We start from the raw sequence: 27,682 nt of genomic DNA, 5'->3' as shown, positions 1-27,682 counted from the left end.
CTTTCTGCTTCTAAATAAGAAAAATCTTATAACTTTGTTATATACTTAAGGACTATGCCTTTACTTTTGCCAACACAATGGCAACTCTGGCTATATCAAATAACCTAATGTATGTCATAGCGAGCCTATTTCTTTAGAAGATCTACAAAGTCTGTGGTGCACTTTACCTGGAGCGTACATACTGATGAGCACATTGTCTACAACACTGGTTATTGCACTGAACTGTGTAACATCTTTCTACAAAAGCACATAAGATACAAACCCACATTTAAATGCACACAAAAAGGATGGAGACCGGTGAAATTGTATATTTTTATTGTTTAATTCTTTATCGTTTAAGTCGCATACAGTATAGTCTGTCATTGGTTTCTATGCTGCTAAAGTTTGTGGACGGAACATCTGTGTTTTGTCAACTCTCTGATTGATTTATTGGTTAATGAGTGAGCTGGTTGAACAAGACCTGTGATGGATCTCCTCTGACCCATGCAATGCTCTGTGAACCTTGGAACGGCTGTTTTAAAAATACACAACCATTATGGTCGTATACTGAGTAATAATGCATAAAAGGGTATGTTGGACACATCAGGAGATCTCACAGTTCATATGTAGCTACTGTGCATTAATGACCAAAGTGGATATATGAATAAAATCAGAATATATGTTAAATCAATTGTGGACCGTAACATTTCCAAGTGTAGTAAATGCCAATCACATTTACCAGCCCTGCTCTTCCAGCTCATCCCGCAGTATCATCCAAAGCGTATGCTGTAAACGATAGATGAAGTGTGAAGAATACCACAGTTTTTAAATCACACTGTTTGTTAATTATGTTCAGGAAAAAGTCTCACAGACAGTTTTATGTATCTTAACTCCAGTCCGAGATATCCTTACCGTGTGCTAGTTATGCTGAATCTGCCTCTTAATCGATCCCACGTTGTTGTTTGTTTAGTTTTAAGAGGTGTGCTTCTCCTCATTAAAGTATATAAAAATAGGCATTTACTTTTTAAAAGGTAGATATGGTTATGGTTTTGTTGTTCAGCATTTGATGGCAGCAAGCATAAAGAGCACAGGTAAAAGAAAAAAAAAGGACAGGAGGTGAGACACAGCGAGACTGGGGGTTAATTAGTAAATGTATGATCACTCAGTAAGTTTCTAAAGACTTTTGCAGGTCTAAGATGATGCTTCTTTGTGAGAAACAGAAATAGGGCTTCGATTTGAATCATTAACACTAGCCACAACTCGATAATTGACAATAATAAACCCATGCCCAAACATTTAAAATGTTCTTCTTTTAATGAGCAACGTATCTTTATATCATATCTTAGTCAGCATTGAAGTGCATTGATTAAAAAGTAAGTGCAAGTACAGGTTCTGATGCATTCATTTTTACTAGAGGATTAAATTATTTGCAACGTGGCCCCAAAAAATAGTCATTCTACAGGGGCACTCTGCAAAGGAAAACCATTATAGTTGATGCTGTTTCTAACCTAAAAGATATATGCTGTTTTCCTCATTTCAAGCTTTTAAAGTTATCTCTGAGTGACAGTGTGTAGGAGCGATTTTCATCTGGCTTCTGCTGTCAGCTCACTCCAGTCCGTAAACCGCAGCATTTTTCCTCAATATCACTGCCATGCTCCCTGACTGATTTCTCAGTGGTTTCTCGGTTTCCTTTGAGGAACACAGAGACTGAATCAAGCCAGCAGAAGCACAAAGTCTGTGAGAAGCACTATTTTAGTGCAATAGTTTCACACTTGGTAACTCTGCTACCTAAAACTGGCTACCTCTGCATAGAGATGGAGAAGAGTTCTTATCACAGCCCCATCGATAGGCCTTTTAGTTGTTACTGAGGGAAGCGCCATTATTTTTATGTCACCAGAGCAAGGATAACAACATCTTTTGAGGTAATAAAAAAATAAATAACAGCATGAAGTTATCCATTAAAATGTATTGTCCCCAGTATCTTGGATTCTGTCATCAGAATTTGGATAATACTTATTGAAACCATAAGGCTTTACGATAAATGCAACTTGGCCATATGATGGCAAAAGTCTCCAGTGGAGGCGTTCCCCCTGGACTCTAGCTGCTCTCGGAGGAGGTGGGCGGTGCCGTGGAGGACGACCTCCGCCGGGACACTGACTGTGAGCGCTCAGGGCTGTGTTTGTCATAAGGCTGGAGCTGCACCTCCAGGAAGTCCCTGTGCTGCTGGCTGATGACCTGGCTGATGAGTCCGGGCAAAGCTTGCAAGTTACTCAGTAGAGTCTCCAGCTTCGTCTCCAGCAGGGCAATCCTTTTCTCCATGTCCTCCCCTCTCTCATTCAGGTCTGATACCATGTCATACATGATGTTCTGAGTCTGGAATAGGAGAGATAAAACAAGCTTATTGTTAACATTTTCAAACCGACGTTACTTTTGATGGACCACCAGAAAATTTATTATACATTAAAAAAAATAGGGAAAATGCATTTTCATCACATCAAGATGCACTGATAGTTCTGAAAAGAGAAGAAAGAAAACTGGTTACAAGAGGCTACGAGTGCTAAAGATTCACTGTTCAAACACATCAAAGTCAAAGTAAAGAATGACTTTAAAATAATAAACTGATGTATATCTATTTGTACGTCTGTCTGAAAACAATACTCACATTCTGCCTGCAATTTCAATGTCAGAAATCGTGAATAAACATCAATGGCGCTATGCTGTGTAAAAGTGCAATAAAAGTTCAGCTAATATGATGCTTCCACAGTCTGAGTCAGATCTATAAAGCTCACAGTTTCAGATGTTACAGGCTTTTTTCACTGTATTGCACAATATTTGCTTGCTAAACCAAGATAGAAGGAAGAAAAAACTCACCATCACATTCAAAGTATTTTAGGATTTCATGTTTCTCTTAAATGACAACAAAAAATGTTCATGACTGAGTGCAGTAATGACTCGGATACACTCAACAGCCACTTTGTTAGGTACACCTGCTCCACTGCTTGTTAATGCAAACTTCTAATCAGCCAGACTGCTTTGAGTTGATAGGATGGCAACGGGAAGTCAAACAACTCCTCGTTACAGCTAAGGTATGCAGAAGAGCATCTCTGAATGAACAACATATTGATGAGCTACAGCAGAAGACCACACTGGGTGCCACTTCTGTCAGCTAAGAACAGGAAACGGAGCTACAATTTACTTGTAATGGTGTGGAGGATATTTTCTTGATACACTTTGGCCACTTAGTACCAAATGAATATTTAAATGCCACAGCCTAACTGAATATTGCTGCGGATCTTGTCCATCTCTTTATGCCCTTTATGGCCACAGTGTGCCCATCTGCTAATGGCTGCTTTCAGCAGGATAGTGCACCATGTCATGCTCCTCAAATCATCAAAATTGTACTCAAACGCCCTCCACAGTCATCACAACCTAATCCAATAGAGCACCTTTGGGATGTAGTGGGATGTGAGATTTCCATTATGTGCAGCCAACACATTTGCAACTGTGTGATGCTGTCATGTCAATATGGATCAAAATCTCTCAGGAGAATGTTTCCAACTTCTTGCTGAATCTGTATCCCGAAGACTTAATGCAGTTATGAAGGCAAAAAAGGGTCCACCCTGGTATTAGCAAGGTGCATCTAATAAAGTGTCCAGTGAGTGTATACACCTTACGCCACACACGAGATCAGCCTGTACAGAACCTGCATTATATGACAGGATGGTGATTGCACCAATGCTTCAGTTTATGTGTCAGGCTGCACGCTGTCGTAATACTGCACGGTAAGATGTTCCTGCGCAGGCTTCTTGAGCTGAATCAACAGTTCAGATTTTACAAACTGCTTTATGATACTGCCATTTTATCCATCTTGTCTGCAATGGCTTGTGTCTCACCCAGAGAAACCTTCACCATCCTTCAAAATAAGGTCAGAGGAACATTATTGGGAGCACAGTATCTACCGTAAACTGATCTAGAAGGGTGAATTTTATTTGGACAGTTTACAGGAGCTTTATGTTTTCATGCAGACCAGAGTACATTAGTTTGTGACCTTGAGGAGACAGGAAAGGTGCCTGCTGACTTCACATAATGCTCTTCTGATGCATCAGCCATCTCATAACAGGCTATTAAAAAACAACAACAAGAAAAGAAAAACAAACAAACACACAAACAAACAAACAAACAAAAAAACCTCCATGAAAATTATATAACTACCGTATAACTACTCTTCTCTAAAACGGTTTGGGCTTCCAAAATAGTCAGCAACAGCCTAAGAAATTCATGTCACATTCCAGATGAGAAGTGGTGGTGAGGCTGCTGGAAGGTGGTCTCTGAGGTACTATTCAGTGCAGGACTAATAACCCCTGGCAGCTTAGAGGCGATGTCATCCATCACTTACCTTGTCCTCTTCTGATTTGAGGCGGGGATGATGGGATAGCTTGTTTATATGAATCAGTGAGGACTAAGGAAGCCATGACACTACTTAACCTGACAACTGTTGTTAGGGTTGTGCTATTAATATCAAATCAATCCAATAAAGGTCCTTTTCCTCTTAGTGTAATTAAGAAATGATTGCATCCAGGCACAGGCCTCCAAGTTTCAAACCGTGAAATGAAAGGAGAACATGCTCAAATAAGGTGGAATGGATGATAGAGAGCAAGAAAACCATTAGTAGATCATTGAGGAATATATGTGATGGAGCAAGAATACAGGTGGTTAATAGACATCCACTTGGGCTGTAATGTAAAACCGCAAATTGACATTATAAACCAATTTCTGTACAAGACGAGGGAAGAAGCGCGAGCAGAGTGGCAGAGATGGTTGTTAAAGCCACTTGAGTGAGCACTTTTGTAATTTAAGGATATGTACTGGAAAAAATGAAAAAGAAAAAAAAATCCTGTGGAAGGAAACTGCATTCAGCCAATGTCACATCGTTTATGTCACGCTGGATGAATAAACAGGGTCTGTATAAGTGACTCTGGAGGAGATAATGAAATAAGGGGATACGTTATGATCTGAGGAATTTCACTGTGCACTGCAGTGGCAATGCATCTTCCAAAAAGATATGTTCAGCTCTATTTAGCTCCGTCTTTCCACCGAGAGCGTGAAAAGACTGAAGCCACACTGCCCTCCTATGGTTGCAGACTCATACAACACTGGCCATAAGCCACCTTACTCAATGTCACGTCGCAGGTTTCCGTGCTGTTTTACAGCATGAGGTGATTAGGCAATATTAACTAATACCTTTCATGACATGCTGGCCTGAATCCAGTTTGACTGTGGTGTACTTTTGAATGTCAGAGTGCTCTGCTTTTCTCTCCTCTTTTTCTCTGCCTTTATTTCTGGCTGAATCATCAGATCACAGTGTGTCTCCCTTTCCAGGTTACTGTTTCTGCTGTGTCAGGCTGGCGCACTGCCTGGTCTTTCCCTAAGGTTTGTCGACTTCTGTTTAGTGCATCTGGAGACAAACATCAGAGAATACATAGAGGGAAAAACTGTGCCGGGTTTCTCATTACTCCCATTCAGTAATTTTTTTGTCCCGGGGACAGTGATTTACACTGCAAAATGAAGATGCGTTATTATTTCATACCCCAAGCAAATTGAATTCCAGGTGAGCGCAGTCAACCGCAATCAACACACAGATTGTAAAGCCTGTCTGTTTATTTGACACCTGTAGACTTTGATTTATATTAGAAAACACAACTAATTCAGCCAGTCAGCTAGCATGCATCGGATTCAGCCACACAGAGGGAGGAAACCTACAAAGGCAGCAGTGTACTGTTAGTCTAGCTTACCTTAGCAAGGTCCACTAGTGAGTTTGCTTGGTCATTCAGCTTGCGTTGCTCCATTTTAACACTTCTCAATCTGAACACAAGACCATTCAGAACCCAATAAATTAACGCTATTAGTGTCGATATGTTTTTTCTTTTTCTTTTCTTTTTTGTTCTTGTTGTAAATTTGTGCACACACAAGGCATACACATGAAGAACACTCCCAGGACATGCATGGGATATGTGTAGAGAATGCAGGGTTTGGAGGGGCAGTCTGCTTGGTTGAGCTGCATGCAAGTGGAAAGGAGACCACAGAGAAAGAAAGGGTGGGGGGGAGGAGAGGGAGCTGCCACGGGGGGTGAATGAAATCAGCTCTGCGTCCTACTCAACCAATACACACCACAAGGGAATGGGGGTGGGGGGTCATATCTGGGTACAGTGTAAACAGCATTTATCAAGTCCTACTGTATGTCTTCTTGACATATGAGATTAGAAAACATCAACAGCAAGGGTAAAAAGGTCAGCTGTTGTTCCTGTAAAGTTCCCTTCTGGTTAACTTTTTTCTCTTTACTATTCCCATTTAGTCACTCAGAGAGCCAAAAACATCACACACTGTTTTGTATTAACACAGAGGGTAAAGTTTAACCTTTAAACAGCAGCTATGAGCCTGCTTCCCTTTTGAGACTTTCCAATATTCCCATTAGAACAGAGAAAATCGTGTCATGGTGACAACTTTTTTTTTTCTTTCTTATTTTTTCTTCTCTCTTTTTTTTTAAGTGACAACTTAAAGAATCGTTTTAATTGTTAATTGCGGGCAGGAAATGAAAAGATTTTTCCAGAAACTCTCTTGTGGGCTAAAAAACCATGCAAAACGCTAATTTTTCTATCACCCAAAAATCCTACCTGCAAAGACTGAAAATTGCCTACTTTATAAAATGTGCTTAAATAATTTACAGCTCCTGTTTAATTATGCTACTGAAGCACCATTTTAAACTCTTCTTCTCAGGGGACTTAAAAACAGCAAAATGTGCACTATTGTAGAGTATTAGCCACGTGGCATCAACATATTAAAGAGGGTTTTTTTCCTTCCTCCTGAATCGCTTAAAAATAATAATACACCATTAATACAGTCTGATTCTTAGGTGATGATTGAGGGTCAAATTTTAAGATTGCCAAAGACGAAGAAATTCAAGAGTCTTCGAGGGAGACTGATATTTCATCGAGAAACTCCCAAATGTGCAGCGAAGACCAACAGAGAGTGCCACAGAAGCCACTAAAGAAAACTTCAAGCATAGGGCAAAAATGTCCTGCCACCTTAGCCCCATTATGCTTCATACAAAGAAGACTCTCAGACAAATGCAGAACAAATTTCAAAACATCACTCTTATATTCTTCTAGTTATAATGAAACAAATAAAGAAAAGAGTAGTGGTCTGCTCTAAATTACAGAAGATAATAGGTGTTCGGGGTTACATGGTTTTGTAGTTGACATGAGACCTGTTAGAAATATACATTTCACAATTGGAAGACCAATAGCTGTCAGAGGGCAGGTTGAGGTGAGGGCGAGAAAGCCTGCTGACCTTCTATTTTATATTCAAAGTATGTTTTCCACAATCAGTCACTGCTCATGGGCACTTCCCTTTGTGAACGGGGACTTTATATGCGGTTGGTGTTCATCGGGGGAAAACGGCTATGCTAAGCGTTTCAATCTCAGTTAGTGCTGCTCCACATTTTTTACCCTCTCAAGTTGCTTTATTTGTCATGACCTCCATTAAACTCATGGTGAAAAGAAATGCAAATTATTCTTCAAAGTAATGGATGGGTCTGACGTCTTCTTTTTTTACCCCCCCGTCGCCCTTGTCCCTGCTGACCATTCACACTGTTGGTCACAGTTGCAGCCTCTCGAGCACAAACGGGATTTCTTCAAGGCTTTACCCTGACCTTCCTCTTAGGTCACTTCCCTCTTTGTTCAATTCGCTGATCTCTGAGCTAACAAGCGCTCACTGTCCTGCTTTTTTTTTTTTTTTTTTTGTCCCCACTATGGTTCCTCCTTCAGCCTTGCGCATGGAAAAAGACTTCCTCCCCAAAGGGAGACATTTGATTTCACAGCCGTTATGGCCTAAAACATTCTGCAAGACATTTGGCTAGCACTTGTGTCATACCGTGCCTCTAGCACGAGTCATCCAAAGGACCTCAGTGTTGTTGTGTCTCCAAACTCTTCTTGCATGGCAGCTGCATGTCGTTGCTATTATGCTGTTTACCAGCCATGACAACAACAATGGACTGGCATCTCTGCTACTGTGTCATCCAACAGGGAAATGGAGGAAATGTAGCTGCAAATGTCGTAACAGGCGTAACAATGGTTCCACTTGCCGAAAGATGACCCTGAGCCCTGATCTGTGCGAGCGTGGCCGCTTGGGCGTATCGCATGACTTTTTGGGGTATCACAGAACGTACACGTCTGCAGGCTAATGCCACTCTGGTCGTCATCCTTCGGTAGGTGAAAGCACAGTCGATTGGAGTTTAATCAGTTGCTTTCTGATTAAAGATCAAAAGTCTCATCACATCCATGCAGAAATGGAAAGAAAAACACCCTCCATCATTGATAATTGAAATTCACTTAAACTGCATCTGTGGGTGTGTATACAATGTGCAGCGCATATCTGTTCACTAACAAGGTGCCTGTACCGGTGATTTAAATCAGACAAAGAAAAATGTGATGCTGTGTGTTTCGTCAAACTGACATGCCAACTAAGAAAAACACACTTTTAGCAGGTGTGACTGGGTTGTGTGAAGCAAAGATTTTTGAGGGATGAATTTCACTTATCAAATGAGGGAGTGTAATTTTTTTTTTTTGGTAGTTATTGGGTTCAAGGACAAGCTCTCGTTAGCATGCACACAACAGGTCTGTATCTACATGAGAGGCGAAGACTTACTTTCGAGCTCTATTGCATTGTGTCGACACAAACAGGAAAAACAAAAACAAAACAGGAACAAAAAGGAAACATGAAGTAGACAAATGAATTATTACAATATCAGATAAACATAGTCAGATGGCAAACTGTGTTTGCTCACGTCTGGCTGCTGAAACCCTCATCGCTACACTGTCACCTGTGAAGAGCAGCCACCGCTTCTCCTGACTTCCCTCATCTTGAAACCAGTTTGTCATTTTACCCTGCGTGGACCGTTTCTGGTGGTTGCAGCTGTTTTTGTTCTCTGAATCTAATTTAGCCTTTTCTGGTCCTATCAGAAAGACAGTGAATAAAAGCAATCTTCCTGTTAATGCCGGCAAACCAGAAGTGTCTGTTTAACAACAGCTTTTACCCCCCTCAACTAATAAGGATGTGTGAGCAAAGTTTTCTCACTGTCTTACAACTTTGACCAGTAGAGGAAGTCAAAGATTGCTGTAGGCCTATTAAAAGCCTCCACTTGTTAATCCACTTCCTATTCTATATTAATTGCACGCCAGAGTTTGTCTGTCACACCCTGCGATTAGGCTACAGGCCCTACTTAAAACTCTCCCACACGAACCCCGTGAACACTCTGCCTCATAACCGAGACCGAATCTCTCTAACACAAAGAATGTGACCAGGAGATGTTGATACCACGCTGAGTGGTCGTTCTAAGCACACAGAGCAACGTGACTTTTCCCAACTGAATCTGGTTCTTTATAGATTGCACTTTAGCTCTGAGCCATTTCCATTATTAGGCTGTCCAAGAGAACAGGAGGTGGACATGAGAAGCCGTCATCAATGCCGCGAATCACCTGAACCCAACAGCAAGGGCATAATGACTCGAAAAGCAGCAACAATGAGAGAAAGCTATTAAACTGCAAGTCTGGATGCGGGTTGCAGCAGCAGCAGACAGTTTGTGTATATTTGTGTTTCCCTACCTTCCCAATAAACATCCGAATGCCGTTAAAACTTAAATGTGTGTCCAAAAGATTCACGAGCAAAGCAAAGTTGCACACAGTACACCATATATATATATGTGTGTGTGAATAAAACCACAGAAAGCAAAACAAACATACAAACAGAGGACATTTTTACTTGAGTATGAACAATATACCAGCGTATTTGCTATTATTTATTCTAATAAAGCGCAGAGGTGATTGCCAGTTAATGAAAGAAGCCTCAGTGTGGCTGTGCTGGTAAGCACTGTAAGCTGAAGGAAAACAACAGTGAGGTGAGGTTAAAATCAATACTGTTTTGGAGTGAGATAGCACTTTGGGGGTCCTTGGGGACCCACTAAAACACTAGCTGACAGGTGAATGTCTGAGCAAGCGCTAGAGGAGTAGAAACCGAAATGTGTCAGCCCTGAGGTCAGCCTGACATCTGACTCACAGCGAAGAAGACACACAAGAGTCAACCTGACAGCAAAAGGTGGAGAAATCGATATCATACTCCTGTGAATTCTGTAAAACCTGCATATTTTGAGGTAAAATGAACTTTACACAGAGTTTCTTTTTCATGATGCTAGTTTATGCCTTTTAAAAAACGGGTAAATGCTTTACAGGAATCTCCAATGAGTCATTGTGTATATATACATATATAACATTCAAACATCAGCAGAGGAAGTTGTGAAATCAGTCAAGTCAAAGCATGGTTATAAAAATACAAGATCCTCCAAATCTATGAGCACAAAGCTTTGCTACAGGTGTCAAACAATTCAGATTTCAGGTTTGTGTTGCTCTGGTGAATGAAATTGCTGAAGAAAAGTGGCGAGGTCAGGGTTAAGAGCACGGCACCTACTGGTGAATGGCTTGGAGAAATTTTCTCTGGTGCTTCCTGACTCTGGCGTGGTCCATCTTCCTCACCAGTTTAGTGTTCTTGTAGATGAGCCACGTCTCCCTGAGAACGTTCGCAGCTGTGTTTTTCACCTTAGGGTGCAAAAACAAAATTGCTTAAGACTGTAATGAAATAAAGCATCTATGACACCTTGCAGCGCTTTCACTTACTCTTTTGGTTAGCTGGGTGTCCATCATAAAATTGTGAACATGTTTTTCAGCTTTGGTTAATTCCAGTTTCTTTGCCACCACAGCCACCACCAAGGCAGTGCAGCCAGCGCCCTGGGAGCCAGAGAAAATATACAGCGTTCCTTTACTTGTCAATATTTTTCAGTCACGATAAATTAGCAGCAGATCGGCTGCTTTTACATAATTAATAAGAGTCTTTCAATAGTTTCACAAGCTGATAAAAAAACAAAACAAGCATCATAATCTCACCATAATGCCAGTCAGGAGGCAGACTCCTTTCCCACAGTACGTATGTGGGACCATATCCCCATAACCAATGGTAAGAAACGTGATTGAGATCAACCACATGGCTCCAAGAAAGTTGCTGGTTATGTCCTGGTTATCATGGTACCTGTAATGAATAATAAATGTATCAGACTGACACACCTTCATGCACCTGAACAAACTGCTACTTATTTCTTTTTTAAAAAAAAGAGGTTTTAGCGACTGTAATGCCTAAAATCCAACGTTTCAGGACTCTGCAGTTTCATAATCTTTTCTTACAGCTTGTGTTAATCCTTCTATCTTGATGCTCAGACAGAGAGTGAGTATTCTATCTATTTTTAAGCCTTATCTATGTTTCATGCTGAGCAGCGCGGCATAGCATGAGAAAACTGATCCAGGCACCTCTCGCAGGCTCTCACTGTCCATGCAGCGATTATCCATAGCGAGATGGTGAAGACCAGCAGCACAGTGCCGGGGCAGATGGTCATGAGAGTCTTCATCACAAATCGCGTGTTAAAGTTAATCTTGTTGAGTGCACCGATGCTGCGGGACGAGGCATCGGTGAAGAGCTTGCTGTGCAGCAGCATGACGCGAGCGATGAGGTACAGGCGCAGGAACATGGGGATGGACAGGATGATGTCCACATCTGCATCCGTCTTGGATGCCACGTAGGAGTAGGCCAAGCGTGCCGTCCAGGTGAAGGTGTAGTTGCCTGGGATGGGGTGTATGGCGCACACCAGGATCTCCAGGCAGATGAAGAAGATGCGCTCGTATGTCATGGCTATCCTCCAGTCATCAGCTGCATTGTCCACCATAAATAGCTGCAAGGAAAGGGCACCATGAGAGTGATGAAGGGTAGAAAAAGCAATCAAACAAAAGGAAACAGCTGAAATTTTCATCATGTTGACACAGCACACTACAGGAAATCATTAAGCCCATTAAAGAGTAAACAGCAAATCGCCTCAAGCCATTAAATTACATTTTTTTTTAAAAAGAAACTGTGCTCAGAACATTTGAAGGAAGTGTAGCCAAAGAAAACGGAAAAGATTTCATGACAAGGGGAGGATGTTACAAGCTTTCAGATATTTACAGATATATACAACATCTAATGACCTCATCATGGCTTTAATGTCATATCTGTGTTTGTGAGCGCACCACACCAGGTGTGTAAGTTTTAATGCCTTAAGGAACGTTTGTTGCTATTTTTCCCATTTCCTTTAATGCCAAAGGTCTTTGTAACAAAATAAGACTGGGGCCGGGTCATGTTTACCACTGTGTTGCATCACCCCCCCTTTTTAACAACAATCTTAAAGCATTTGAGAACTAAAGCTTTGAAAGTCAAACGTTTCCCCATTTTTGCTTGATGTGGGGTCGCAGCTGCTCAGCTGTTTGACTTCAACACAGACTCACTGTTGCGATGTGTGTAAAACACTGGAAACCTCTGAGAAAGACTTCTGGATGGCAATATGTTCCTCTAAAACCTGCGTATGCCATTCAGCATTAAAGACGCTTTTGAAAATGTGGAAACCTTTGGTTGTTCTGACCACAGCAGAGTTAGTTTCCACCCCAGTCCATCTTAAATGAGCTTGGGTTCAGAGAGGATTTGTGTGTTTATTTTCTTTGATCTGAAAGCAGCTGAAAATGGGACTACTTATAAAAACGACTGCAGTTCTTAAACAGTTAATGCAATACCTTTGTTACAGCCATCGATTTAAATCTGAAAGTCTGCACTTCACCCACATCTCAATTGCTTGATTTAAAATCCACTGTGGCAGCGGACAACTTAACTGTTGGTACAGTAAACGGTTATTTCAGCATCAAATTTAAAAAACAAAATAGTCCAAAGACTTCAGATGTTCACTTATGATTGTAAACCAGTTTTCTTTAAAGTTTTACCTTTTCAACAAAACCGAGACATTTAAAGATTGTCAGGGCAGTATGGACTTTTTAAAGCTACTTTGACGTGAAAACGAAATAATGTAAAAAGAAAAAGAAAGCCAGGAAACGGCAGACTCATCAATGCTGTATAAAACAGCTTCTGCATACAATAAATTATTGAAATTTCTGGAATAAATGACAATCCTTAGTGTAAAGCATCTTAGTGCCTGTAGAATAAATTGTTCTGAAGATGACTGAAAATTTTGACTTCTTCATTAAAATGCATTAAAATAAAATATTATTACATCAGGCAATACATTAGCGGTGTGCAGTAAGCATTTTCAACTTCTAAGCAGTATACTAATGAGAACATCTGCCACCTCCACATAGCATTAGGTGCTGATCGCCTGGCCACCCTGACCAGAAGGCTGGCTGTCTCACTGGGGACTTCAGTGTGAGTGGATTTCAACACCTCCCATCGCTCTTCTCCACCCCGTCCTCTGTCATATATACGCAGGAGCTTTCTCACATGGTCATTCCTGCTGATGTCCCTTCACTCCTCTTTATCACTTTCTACAGCTATCTTCAACTCGTGTCCTCACACAACTACCAATATCAGCTCCTTCACGGTCTCCACTTCTCACGCTAAAGGTTGTAAACAGGCGATCTCAATTTTATACCTGTTGCTTTGTATTGTGAGGCTTGTAGATAAAAAGCGCTCCAAACTGTATTCCTCTCTCTGACACCTCGCACTGGTATCCCTTCTCTAATGCGCCCGCTCTATCCACTCAATCACATCAAGGTCCTGCGCCTGTACAAGCTGTCACAAGTGGCAGTAGATTTTTCACAAAACATTGTTGTCAGCAAATCCAATCGAGGTTTCCTGGCAGCTTTTTTTTTGCCATGAGAGCAGACGCCTTTATGAAGGGGGAAAAAAGAAAAGGAAAACTGCACTATTACGTGCCGTCCGAAACCTCCCTAATGTACTCGGTAATAAATTATGGGGTGTCCACTGACTTCTCAGGCTTAACTATGATATACAGTACAATGATTTTGCTTACAGCCCTCTGAAACAACATCCTGCACAGTTCTGTTCATCTTTCAGCTCAGAAATGTACAAGAATTATTAAAGTAAGAGGAACATCTTCACAATTTGTCCTATTAATGTGTTATATAATACTGAAGTATTTGTTTGCTTACTCAATGGTAAGAAATGAAAATCAAAAAATAACCCAGATATTTAATGGAAGGATTAGTTTCAGGTTATGTCGTAAGTCACAGAAAATGTATAGTTAAAAAAAAGTCATGATGCTCGCTGCAGAGGTTTTGTGCTGATCTTAATGCGAGAGAACAGCTGAAACACTGCAGTTACTGAGTCGGCAGAGCGTTAGCGAGTTTTTCTCTCTGTGCCATTCAGAGGCACTCGGTGATGCCGCTCTGTAACTTTATGTGGTCTGCAACTATGTCGTTGAGTTTCTATTGTTCATAAATGCACATGTTGCAGGGGCAACATCTCACAAGCAGTCAGGTCATCTTAAACGTGTCAGTGATATAACTCGAGAGGTGGAGCCATCAAAAAACCCTTTTGAGTTCTCGCTTGGCTTGGCTCCCAGTTAAATCTGGAATTGAATTTAAAGTCCTTCTCTTCCCATACATGGTCTTGAATAATCAGGCCCCATTTTATCTTAAACACCTCATATTAATGTATCATCCCAATAAAGCTCCTTACTCTCAGACCACTGGCTCACTTACAGGATAAAAGTAGAACGGGAGGCAGAGCTTTCAGCTTTGAGGGCCCGGTTCTGTGGAACCAGCTCCCAGTTTGGATTCAGGAGACAGAAACCCTCTCTTATTCTAAGATTAGCCTTATAACTTTAATTACTGATGAAGCATATAGTTAGGGATGAATCAGGTGACCCTGAGTGATACCTTAGTTATGCTACAATAGGTCTGGGCTGCTGGTGGATTCCCATGATGCATTAAGTGTATCTTCATCACTCACCTCTTTTAACGTGCTGTTAATGTGTTTATACATCACTCTGCATTTAATCATTAGTTATTATTGATGCCTGGCTCCACAGCATGTCTTTTGTCCTGTCCCCATCCCCCGAACTGGTCACGCCAGATGGCCGCCCCTCCCTGAGCCTGATTCTGCTGGAAGTTTCTTGCTATAAAAAGGAAGTTTTTCCTTCCCACTGTTGCCAAGTGCTTGCTCATAGGGGGGTTCTCTGTATTATTGTAGGGTCTTTACCTATAAAGTGCCTTGAGGTGACCGTTGTTGTGATTTGGCAATATATAAATAAAACTGAATTGAACTGAATAGGAGTAAAAAGATTTTAAAGAAAATTAGATGACCATTTTTAGAATAATTCATCATTTGCAGCACATAATATTAGTAAACATTGTATCTGAAGAAATCCCTACACACAAAGGACAACACTGAAAAACAAAACTGACTGGCAAAGAAAAAAACAGGTTACAGAAATGCTGCTGCATCCTCTGCTCGTGTAAGATGGACTGAGGTGAAGTGGAAAGCTGTCTGTGTTCTTATGTATCAAATTTTAAATTCATGCTTGAATTCACGCGCGCTGCTCTAACCAGGCTAAAGAGGAGAGGGACCGTTCGACTTGTTGTCTTGCTGTCAGGAAAGGCCTTATTTATTTGTGTAAGACAATGCCAGAGCCCATTCTGCGCAGAGTACACAGCACGGCTCTGTTGCAAGAGAGTCAGGGTGAAAAACTGGCCTGTCTGCAGTTCAGACCTGTCGCCTATTGAAAACATTGGATTAATAGGCAAAAAAAAAGACAACAAGAAGCAGCAAGAAGCATTTGATTTACAAAACTGCAGCAGCTGGTCTCCTCGATCCCCAAACATTTAAAGAGTGTGTTGTTAGAAACAGAGGAAAACCTGATCCTAACCTTTTTAAAATGTGTAGCTAGCATTAAAAATGTGGGTGTATTTTTCAAAAACAATTATATGCCTCTCTTTTAGCATCTATTACCTTGCCTTCGCACTTTTAATCATTTATATAGGGCTTATATGATTTGCAAATCAGTCTGTCTTAAACTTTATGACAAATCATATGGTCATAATTTTCCGGACACTCTGGAGGCATACATCATGACTCGGCAGTTTGCCAGCTACTCTCCATTTAATTTGGAATTTCTCATTATAGAAGCAAAAAGAAAACTGTCCCACTCCTGAAAGGCTAATGGGATCACTGACTTAGATTGTAATTTTAGCTGTGACATGTTACCTAAAATGGAATCGCTGAAATAGTCATGTTTCTCACATCTTAAATAAAGCTCCCCATTCAAAGCGTTCATCTCAAGGACAAAGCCAGCGCGCAGAAATCAATAAGACTGCGCTACAGACGTGTACGAGTGCTCCACATGCTACAGTTCGACAGCTTCAAAGGGACTCCGAGACTACAGCTTCAGCTGCTTTAATGCAGAAACGGCACACTGCACGCTTATTATAGCTTCTGAGCCAAGAAATGTGCAGGAAATATCAGCTGTCAACAAGCCGGCACAGTACAACACCAGCCAACAACAACAGCAACAAGTCCGTGAATAAATGGTACAACAACCCCACGTAGCCTCTCATTTGTATTTATTCAGAAGCTACAATCAAAGTCCCCCGCCCTCCCCCAAACACAGAAAACACGTGAATTAAATTTTCAGCTGTGGTTGTTCCTATCAAATGAGCGACACTGAGCTCCTTTAACAAACTGACATCTGACAAAGAAGTGTGTAACTCTAACCACAGCTTGTCCTGTTCAGCTTTCCAGCTGAGTGTAATGTAGACATGGAAACACAAGCTGTGTCTCCACTCACACTGTGGTCTCTTACTTACAGAATTAGCTCTCTGAAAGAGGCTAAATCTATTATTTGTACGCGGCACAAGCGACGTTTTATTTTACATTTTAAACAACAAACCGGTCGTGTCAAAAGCAGTTACAAAGTTTGTTACCTCCAAACAATGTAATTAAACATTTAGCAGGAGCTTGCATAAGGAAAGCCTACTTGGTGAATAAAAGCAATTATGGTAATGGCCTGAAATACAATACTCATGGGGCTTTAACCGCACAGCATGAAATATTTCATACTCGCTGGAAAACCATGACAGAGAGGCGGAAGAAACTGCATCTATGGATGAAAAATATTCAACTGTGAGGTTTATTTTTTAAAAAAAGAAAAAACTTATGTTAACAGTGTGAAAAACAAAAGCCCTGATGAGAAATAGAAGGTTAATTATTTACAGCACAGATGGTTTAAGTACTATAAAAACAGGCTATAAATATAATAATTTCAGTTACATCATAGTTACATTTTTTAATGTTAAGAATGAAAATATGAAACAATTAATAGAGGTTCAAAAAAACAAATGAGTCCACAAGTAAATCTTGTGGTGATCATTAAATTATTATTACATTTTTTATTTTATTTACATATCGACAATTACATAAATGAAAATTATAACCACAGAGACATGATTATTAAAAATATGTCCAACCTAACATGAGAATAAAATAAAGGCCTGTGACTTGAGAAACATACCTGAAAGTTTATTTTTAAGATAAAGAAGGTAAAAAGAATCTATTTCAAGCGGTAACCTCGTACACAGTGGATCATTAAGATTTGAAGATGAAACAGAGGCACAGCTAGAATAGAAGAAATCATTTTTCTTTTCAAAAAAAATCTTGTGCATAGACTTTCTTTGTCGTGCTCACTGTGTGGAAATATGACATTTAAATACGGTTAATCTTTTGTAAAAGTGGCAGAAACTTTATCAGGTGTCAATTAGCAACCTAGTTGCTAAAATCAACTTGTTTAATCTGCTCAAATGCTACACGTGTATGTTACTTAGCGTACACTTGTTAACCACTTTATTAGGTACATCTGTTCAAATGCTCGTTAATGCAAATATTTCATCAGCCAATTGCATGGCTGCAGCTCAGTGCATTTAGGCTTATAGACAGGGTCAAGATGACCTGCTAGAGTCAAAACCGAACGTCAGAATGGGACTGCAAGAAGATCTATGTGACACTGAATGTGGCATTGTTATCGGTGCTAGATGGGTGATGAACAGGCAACAAAAACTCAAACAACTGCTTGTTACAACCAAGTGATGCAGAAGAGCATCTTTGAATGCACAACATGTGAAACCTTGAAGCAGATGTGCTACAGCAGCAGAAGATCACAATGGGTGCCACTCCAGCTGGGAAACTAAGGCTATAATTCGGCTCACCAAAAATGGATAACAGAAGCCTAAAAAAATGTTGTCTGGTGATGGTAGAGCCAGAAATTGGCATAAACAAGTTGAAAGTGTGTATCCATGCTGCCTTGTATCAGCAGTTCAGGTTGCCGAGCATGTACTGGCTTGAGGGATGTTTTTTTGACACACATTGGACCCCTTAGTAACAGCGCCGGTCTACCTGAGTATCTTGGTGACCATGTCCATCCCTCAATGGCCATAGTGCGTGCACCCATCTTCTGATGCCTGCTTCCTACAGGATAAAGCTCCATATCACAAAACTCAAATCATCTCCTGATCATGGTTTCTTGCATATGACAGTGGCCTCATATGACCCACACAGTCACAATCTAATAAAGCACAAAGATGGGAATGTGGAGCTGAAAAATCAGCAGCAGCTGTGTGATGCTGTCATGTCACTATGCTTTAAAACCTCTGAGGAATAATTCCAGCACCTTGTTGAACCTGTACAATGAAGAATTAAAGACGTTCTAAATATAAAGGGGGATCTAACCTGGCATTAGCACCTGGTACCTAATATAGTGGCCAGTGACATTTCTAATTAGCACACAGTACAGCTCAGAGTGATGGGAATGCCATTAAGTCTGTGAGGTTATAAACTAAAGGATCAGGTAAAAAAAAAAAGAAGAAGACAAGACCTTAATGGCATTAGATTAAAAGCTAAGGAGTCACTAAATATATTTCAGTACATCCTGGGGGAAAGACAAACATGTGCACTTTATTCAGTGGCAATCCATCCAATAGTTGCCCAGACATATTATTTGAATGTGAACTGTGTGTGGGGTCACACAAGAGATTAGGATTTATCCTTATCTGCTCAGTATGAATGCCTATAATAAAGTTTCATGGTCGTTCCTTTAATAATAAAATGGCTAAAAATTTAGTCACAAAAATAATAGATGAAAAACAGGCCTTTAAATTCTTACAATCTATATTCATCACATGGATATTGAAAGACACGTTTGTTTGTATCTATATATGTGTCCTAACCTTAACTGTGTGCCTTTATTCTAAAACAGCTCTCTCCAAAATCCCCACCTTACCTTAGGAAAAAAAACCTAAAATCAGTTCAAGAGCACAGACGTTAATCCCCTGCAATGTACAACAGAGCCCAGGGAACAGGGCGCCAGCCTGTTTCTAACTCGGGCCAAATCAAAGCATCAGCGGTTTCTCTTTGACATTCATCTTGTTTTCTGATGGACTTAAAATACAGTCTAATCACTCAGAGCGCATGCCCCTTTCCCATCATCGAAAAGGCTTCTTCATGTCAGTCTGAGAGACAGCACAGCCGAATATGTCTTGAGGTCATTCCCTGCCTGCCGATGTCCTGTGTCTGCACTGTGCAGCCCCGGAGGAGCTCACCTGCGCTGCTAGCTGGGTTGGTTACTGGTTTCACTACTCTCAATATAACTAATGGAGTGCAGCTCAATATTTAATCTGTGTAATGTGTAGATGGGAACATATATCTTGTCACTGAGAATGAAATCACTCAATCTCATTAGTGAATTAGGTTGAGAGGTTCAGTCCAATTAGGCATTAATGCAATGCTTTATTTATGATATCAAAGTGAGCCACTAAGAGGCCAGTTTGCAGAATAAATCTGAAGCTTTCGCAAATTCTGTTTGCTTTCGCTTCCGAGATTAAGTCTCACATTTGCATGTGCAATTTTTCCATTCGAGCAAAGTGAAACATTTCTGAGCCAAAGTAAAAGCTCGTATAAATCTTTCTTTAAAGTGCTGTGGCTGCAGCCAAGTCGCCACACATTAATAATCTACATTCAGCTGCATGTTTGGAGTCACACACACGCACAAAAAGAGCAATTTCATAAATAATCTTCAGGATCCTCAACTCTATGGGTGGTTTGGTATCTGTGCCCTTGAAAGGCGGTACGTTCAGTGAAAACATTGAGGTCACCAGCCAGTGGTGGTTATCTGACTCCAGTCTGGAGTCTCAGGTAGAGGACAGATTTCACTGTGAGAAATTTAGAGCGTCTCCTGCAGTTACACCATATCTCTGACACATACGCAGCACTCAGGGGCAATCTGCAGAGCACAGCCAAGTTTGGCTTTGGCAGAATTTTGCTGGCACAGTTTGGGTGACGCGTTGTTGTTTTATCTTTTCCGCTGAACCGAAAAATGTAATATTGCGCGACTGTGAAACATCAGCGCAGACCCTTATCGCAAAAGTACACATCAAAGACAAAAAAAAAAACAACCCAGCCCCCAAAGCATTTTGCATTAGTTTAAGAGAACTCAGCAGAACTGTCATCACAAGGTAGAGTGACACAGCAGTGGCCTTAACACAACACTTTGATGTGAGAAGAAGAGGGAAACTTGCAAAATGTCAGTTTGTGTTCGCTTAGAAAAACAGAGAGAACTCATCAACCACCTCAGCAGCTTGCAGCTCATATCAGACTCTGACAAGGACAAGTCAAAGTTAGGAAAGAGCTACACACTCAATGCAGCTGTGTTAACTTCCACAACACAGCTGCATTGCCTAACTAAGAAGTCTAAAAATTACTCATCTGGAAATATTAAGGAGACGTATAATGAGATTCATGCTTCCGGCTCTTTATCAAAGCTGGTGTGTAGAGGGAGGAATACATATAATTTTCCTTGTGGACACTAAAAACAAAACAAAAACTAAGGACAAATCTTTTTCTTTTTTTTTAAGCACACTCAGCTCAGTAGGTCACTCCTCACTGCCAATGCAGCACAGCAGTTGTATCCCTAAACAAATGACAGCCTGTGTCCGACCTCTCTCCTGCCTGCTCAGAGTGACCTTTCTTTTGAGTTTTCAGTCACTCTGCGCAGAACAAACTCTGTGTTGTGGAAATCAGAGAGCGCAGACTTTACCGAGCTTGACAGGTAAATCAGTTTTAAGGGGCTAGAAGTGGTGGGGAAACCATTTCATCACCCTGACTTATGCCTCTACATCTGACAGGCATCTGTGAGTACACATGGATGTGCATGCATAATCTACTTCACTGCAGGAACAACATTTCCCACATGGCAAAGTGCACTTTCGAAACAGCAATTCATATTGCAACATTGCAAACACATTAGGCTCTCGTAGAGGCGTAAAAATGAAGCGCGGGGATGTGGATGGGGAGGGCGTGTTAAACCTAAGAACATTGCATAAAACCGAATAACACAACAGCTGACAGAGTGCTGATGCAGTAATGCTAAATAAGGATTCAGTCGATGGGTGTGTTTGTGTTTTGGTGGGCGCGGTGGTTTTCAAACTTTTTCTCCAGGGGACGTCATTTGCAGATAGAAAATAAAAATATTTGGGTTGGTGAAGCTCTACATGGGAAATCTATCATTTAAAGCGATTAGTTTCTGAACTCAGGCTCTAATGTCAAATATTTGGAGTAGCCACCCCTCATTTCTTTACATTTTGTTAGGAAAATGGGAAATAGATGCAGAAATTGTCTAAACAAATATAGAAATAGAGCTTGAACTCTTTTAGACAAGCTTTCTCATAATTACTTTTGTCTTCAAGAATAGTTTCCAGCTGCTTTGGATGCTGACATGGCAGAGCCTCCACTGTGTTTACAAAAGGCTGTAGACACTCTTTGCATCAGACCTGTTGCCACTGAGACTATTTCTGATGAGTCTTCAGTGAACTGTACACGAGTAAACTGGAGTGTCAGATGCATCTTTCAGGTCCTGCGTCAGGTCTTTGTTGGATTTTTTTCCAATTTGTCAAGGACACAACTTCCAGAGCTGTAGAGAGTTTTTTTTAGACCTGCCACTTCTTGTTTTGTCCTCCACTGCCCTGTTTCCTCAAAATTTTAAAGACACGCTCCACAGCATGCTGAGTTATGCCAAGTTTTCGATTAATAGCTCTTTAGGAATCACCTTTTGTTACAAAAATCCTATTTTAAGTCTGCCAAACTGGTTCAGCTAAAGAAACGGGAACAAAGGATGAGCTTTTGTGACAGGCTGCTAGCAACAAAGTGTCTAACAACTCAATTCAATATTCATTCTTTGCTAAGTTGTGTGTTATGTGTAGACACAACACCGGCTGATCCTTGAGTTAGGTGTTTTTTAATACTTGAATGATTCATGCAGTAGGTAAAAATATTCCTCTGAAAATGGGCAATGTCCAAAGAAAATCTTTAAAACACCTCCATCCTGGAGAGCTATTGTTCAAGAGCACTTTAAAAAATTACACATCTTGTTCCTTGGAAAGAAAATATGAAGCAATTGTCGTTGGCTTTTGCATTGTAGTGCACATTTACATTGACTTCATTCATGGGAAAATACTGTACTTTTTGCTTTGCTACACTTACTACTTGGCAGCCTTTATGTGAGGTAAACAAAACATGGTCAAAGACAGAATGATTCAACTATCAGAAAGTTAGTTGGCAACTGATTCCTCTTTAGGTTTAGACTATTTGATAAAACACGAGTTTTTAGATGTTACGTTGTTCATTTCTTTGCAGCGAAAGCTTCTACTTCTGATATTTTAGGTAAACTTCCTAATCACATTTATAGATACATAAGAAACACTTTCAGTAGCTTTACTTTCAGCTGAGCTTTTAAAATGATTGACTTTATATGATTTTGTACTTTGTTGTTAATACTTGTATAGCATCTGATAACCTCTTTGCCACTGCCAGATTTCCCTGTGTGAATTTACGAATCACTGAAAATTTACCAGTCAGTAGTCGTATTCTTCCACCTGTTAAAGTAATGTTTCTGACTTTGGAGAAGCTTTTCTCAAAAGACTTTCCAAAACTGCCAGTTAAGCAGATAATCAAGTTAAAAATTAAATGCCAAATTAAAAGTCAAGAACCCCCCTCCCCCCCAAAAAATTCTCTTGTTTCAGCTCGTCTGGTGTGACAATTTGCTGGTTTTTGTTTGTATTACATCACTGTCAGTGTTTGCAAGCACTGTACAAAATCTCTGCATTTAATAATGGAAAAAAGGCTAATTCAGCACCAATAAACGACACCAGATTATTTAGAGATATAGTGAAGACTTAATGATATAAAATCTGAAGTAACATGATGTCACGTAGAAAAATGCGCATTTAAATCCATCCATCTCCATCAATCCTAACTGCAAAGACACTAAAGTCCAGGTGAAACTGGACATACACACTGAACATATCACCAGTGCATCACATGACTAATATCTACACCCAAACCAGTTTAGAATCACCAGTTAACCTAACATGCATGCCTTTGGACATTTGCACTCAGCACAGTGCCTGCAGGTGACCAGGTTCAATCTCAAACCTTCTTGAAGTGAAGTGAATGTGCTAACTGTTGTATCACCCCAATTTAATCATCTATCAAAATATTGGCAATGGTAAAATTTGCATTGGACAAGTTTATGTCGTTCCTAATGCACCCGACGTAGCACCTCACTGCTAATAAAAAAGTCAACCTTCAATCAGGATTTTTAATTTGGGGCATTACACCTTCATTTAGTCCTGATATTTAAATGTTTAAGGATTCAATCTGGAGTCTGTTTCAGTTTATCTTCCTTAAACAAAAAATAAACCGAAAGAAAACAATCAGTTTGTTTTTTTCACAAGTGTATTGAGTAGCAGGCAGCACACGGACAGAGAAAATCAGAAAGAAAAACACATTTTATCAGCTCTCTCCGGTCTCTCTCTGTTCTGTGTGCTTGTGTGTACTTGCGTTTACCATCAGCAAGGCAGATTCAGAATTAATTCAGCCGTCTACACATGTGCATGTGTACGTTTTTGAAGGCACATATGTCAATCTGCAGGAACCAAAAAAGCCACAACTGGCACAAAAAACAGCAACAATTGACACAAAAGAGCCTCAGGCAAGGAGGGATGGGAGCAGCTGTTGTGGTGGATGTTGAAGTATAACAGTGTGAACTGGATTTAAATAGTGAGACAAAGTCAGTCCCAGGGACTGGTTACTCCCAAAGGGAATGTGATGAATTAGAGGACAGACCTTCTAATCAACTTGTATATTTACAGAGCAGGTCTAGTGAGTAAGACTGCGGTGACTTGATAATGTTTTCTGACTCATCAAAGTGTTCCAGCTTCTACTTCAGTCAGCGTGAATATGTGGCGAATTGCAATAATCAGCTGTGAAGAAACAACTGCCTTAATAAAGTTTTCTAGGTCAACAAAGGAGGAAATGTCTTTTATAGCAAAAAGAGAGCTATGCGGGGTGAAAAATGTTGTGGATATTGACGTGACTGTCAGAGGGGACTTGATCAAAGATGTCTGAGCAGCCTGCCTGTGTGTTAAATATGCATCTGCTGACAATTAAAGGAATGGAAAGAAATCCTTGCTTTAGAGCTAAAATAATCACTTGCGCTCAGGAAACAGCGGTTCCTCAGAGTCATTTTAAGCAGAGAAAAGAGATTTCAACTTCTTGAATCCATGTTTATAATATACAGATGTGTTGCTGTAACATTGCAGCAAGGATATATATACATAAAAGTAGTCTCAGCGTCTCAGCAAACTGGTTTCCTGTGAATGGGAACAATAACCGCGTGGCTGATGCAGGACTAATTTGATACCTCTACCTAAATAGAAACATGCTGTGTACAAAGAATGTCTCTTTACATCAAAACTAAATTGTTACACCGGTCGGCAGCTGCATAAGCAAATGGTGAAAAAAAGCTCTGTTTATGGATTTATTTATTTGCTCTGTATTTTAGCAGAAATATCCAATGGCCAAAAAAAAGAGGAAGAAGAAGAAAAAAATGGGTTTGATACTTTCATACCAACGTATGATTTTCTTTCTAATTTATACACAGATCCTGGGAACCATCTGCAGGGGAAATGAAACAGCTTCTGTTGTACGGTGAAATATGATAATGATGCCTTTCTACCATCTCTTATGAAGAAAGGTTTACAATGAGAGATCTCAAGGCAGTGACACATTTTACTGTTGGGCTATTTTAATGACTGATCCTCTCCTGGGGTTTGTAGCTGCTAAATATACCAACAAAGCTGATGAAGATTCTGTTTGCCAGATGCAAGAGGTAAGAAGTGATGTTTTATCAAAGTGTAATGCACTATTTCATAAACAAAATGAGGCTACGTCTTGAGTTTGAGACTATAGACTGGCAACAAAGTGAAGAAATAAGGTCAGATGAAAACAGCTGGATCAGCTTTTACAGTTCAGCTGAAGGCATTTTTAAAATCACCCTCTTGTGCAAAGGTAAGAAACTCCATTAACATGATTAAACATGGCGTTGTTTAGTATTTGAGAAAATGCTTGGGTGGTGTTTCTTTTAAGGTGAAGCTTTTCCCATTTAGGTGAATTTAAAAAGAAAGAGACAGAAACACATCAGGCACATGGAAGCCGTCTGGCATGCAACGGAGGCCCATGCTGCAGGAAGTGAAAATTTGTGGCAAAGACATGAGTACTGAAGCACAGTAATGCAACAATGCTCCGAGGCATGGTCATAAAACTGTCATGTTGGAGTATCTCAGGCTAATAATCATTCATCCACTCAACCCTGCGAGGAGTTCCTTAATCTTCCCAATATCTATAATGAACTGTTAATGCGGCTTCAATAGCTGATGATTAGGCCTACAACAGCACCAGTGCAACAACCTCTCCCATCATTTACACACTCACAGGGCTGCAGAAAGTCTTTGATTCTTTGAAAGAAAGAAAAAAGATGGCAAAGAAACAAACACACATTTCACATGTTTCACAATGTTCATGCATTAAATGCACAAAATACTTAAATCTGACACTAAATGAGCAGCAATGACTTTAAAATCAACCTGTAACAGTGTAAAAGAAGGGGAAAAGTGTGCAGAAATACCGCAGATTAGACATAAAACTGATAAAACATGCTTTGATTAAAACAAACAAACAAACAAAAAAAACAACAGAGTGCATCAGCATTACCTGTATCTCCCTTGCATGGTAGATGATAATCAGCCCCAGGAGAATGATTGTAGAAAGGCTTATCAGGCATTTTAGAGCTAATGAATATAGGGATTCCTGCAAAAGAGCAAGGACAGTAAAGTCAAAGAAGACACAACAACATGACAGAAGATCTTGTCTTACATGCTGGAGTAACTCCTACTAATGTGCCAAAATAAATAAATAAGTAAGTAAAAACGGCACGATTTAGCTTTTTAGGACACAGTGCAACAAATTCTAACATTGCAGCTTCTTCTCCCATTCATTTTTTTGGAGGTGATGGTGGTGGGGGGTCCCCTTCATGGCTGGACAGCTGTGGGCCTTTTGGCCTGCGTGCCTGGGACCTGCCTGAGAACACTTTATCCTACCACAAGTTGTTTAACGTTAAAAACACTTGTTTCGTGAGTCACATGTCCCCTAAATCAACTCTAGCCTACATGGGACTGCGAGGCACGGACTTTGAGTGGGCTATACGCACCTTTCCATACGCTCCCCATGAGAGTTCAGTCTCTATAACCATAACAACGATCCCAAACATCCCAAAGATTAAAGCATAGTCGCTGAGCCGTTTCCTTTTCTCAAACAAGGCCCTCCTGTGCCCCAGCTTCTCCCCAATGTTCTGGTTCTTCTTTTTACCCGATTTGGCCCCGCTGTGGCTGCAGCCTCCCCCTCCGTCTCCCGATGCGTAAGGCATCAGGGTGCTTGAATTATTCTCCGGCTTGGATACTAAAGTGTCCGACGCATCTGCGGCGGAGATGGGCTGCAAAGGCTGGGACTCGGAATCAAACTCGTGTATGTTTCTGCGGGACGAGCTCAAGTTGCTCAGCGGCCGCATTACGCCGCCGTTGTATCTGCAGCTGCTCATGGCTATTTCATTGTAGGAGTTACTGTCTTTGTGGCTGCTGCCCAGGCTGCCCCGCTGCCTATCGCGGCAATGCTGCTGCTGCTGCTGATGGTGAGGATGATGATGATGATGATGTCTGGATGAACTACCATGACTAGAAGGTGTGAACTCGCAGACACTGTACTGGCAGCCTTGCCTCGAAGACGTTTCCGAAGGTGCCCTTAAAGTTCCCACAGTGGCCGGCGACGTCCCGCGAAAGACGAGGCTTTTTCTCGCATCACAGGTGCAATTATTGCAGGTGCAGCATTGGTCGTGCTGCTTGCCGAGGCGATCCTCGCGTCCGCAGTAGTGCTGGTACTTACAGTGCTGGAGCTGCTGCTCTGGGAAGAAATCGTTCTGCAGCTGTAATGGGGTTTCCATGTCAGTGCTGCTTTTTAAAGCAGCGACCAGGCGCCACAGAGCCCCCGACAAAGGGCGTCACGGTCCTTACGGGAGGACAGAGCTGCTGCATGAATAGATCCATTTCGGCTCCGGTAGATGTGTGAGAGGAGCCTCCGATTGGGCAGAGGGGACCAAAACAACTGTCTCGACGTCATGAAAAGGTTGCAACCACAGGAACTGAAGCCCAGCCTCGTTTCATTCTCATCAATATAAGCGAGTGAATTGTTGCTTCCCCCCACCTGCACTGTCACACCTTTACAAAGACACACAGGGAAAACTTACTCAAGGTGTGTGTGTTTTTTATTTCTCATTATTTCTATTGATTTGTGAAACATCCCTTGATCAGTGCAGCTCTGCTTTGCTGAGACACCG

The 27,682-nt window shown here is 40.9% G+C and overlaps 1 protein-coding gene across 2 annotated transcripts; it reads right to left on the bottom strand.

Moving 5' to 3' along the window:
* Positions 1-332: 332 nt before the first annotated feature.
* On the bottom strand, positions 333-27,451 carry kcnn2 (potassium calcium-activated channel subfamily N member 2). Of its 2 annotated transcripts, XM_085279435.1 has the most exons (9): positions 26,504-27,451; positions 26,008-26,103; positions 11,388-11,806; positions 10,971-11,112; positions 10,704-10,814; positions 10,498-10,625; positions 8,683-8,691; positions 5,772-5,841; positions 333-2,352 (listed from the first exon to the last, which is right to left on the bottom strand). In XM_085279435.1, exons 1-9 carry the CDS (start codon positions 27,287-27,289, stop codon positions 2,077-2,079), a joined length of 2,037 nt encoding a protein of 678 aa, XP_085135561.1. In that variant the 5' UTR covers positions 27,290-27,451; the 3' UTR covers positions 333-2,076. The 2 variants fall into 2 exon arrangements, with proteins under 2 accessions (XP_085135561.1, XP_085135560.1); XM_085279434.1 differs by lacking the exons at positions 5,772-5,841; positions 8,683-8,691 and having other exon boundaries at positions 2,187-2,352.
* Between the last annotated feature and the right edge of the window lie 231 nt (positions 27,452-27,682).

The sequence above is a fragment of the Mchenga conophoros genome, linkage group LG7, assembly GCF_057382185.1.
Source record: "Mchenga conophoros isolate Kocher_MC1m ecotype Shallow Benthic linkage group LG7, M_conophoros_male_GT1.1, whole genome shotgun sequence".
Taxonomy (NCBI): domain Eukaryota; kingdom Metazoa; phylum Chordata; class Actinopteri; order Cichliformes; family Cichlidae; genus Mchenga; species Mchenga conophoros.
The sequence above is the reverse complement of the archived record's forward strand: the minus strand, read 5'-3'. Positions and strand labels throughout refer to the sequence as shown.

Coding starts and splice junctions, on each gene's coding strand:
- kcnn2 (XM_085279435.1), bottom strand. CDS start 27,289: ATGGAAACCCCATTACAGCTGCAGAACGATTTCTTCCCAGAGCAGCAG. Junction 11,113..11,387: donor ACAGTGAGAGCCTGCGAGAG/GTGCCTGGATCA, acceptor TATTCATTACAG/GTACCATGATAACCAGGACA. Junction 10,815..10,970: donor GCCTCCTGACTGGCATTATG/GTGAGATTATGA, acceptor TCTGGCTCCCAG/GGCGCTGGCTGCACTGCCTT.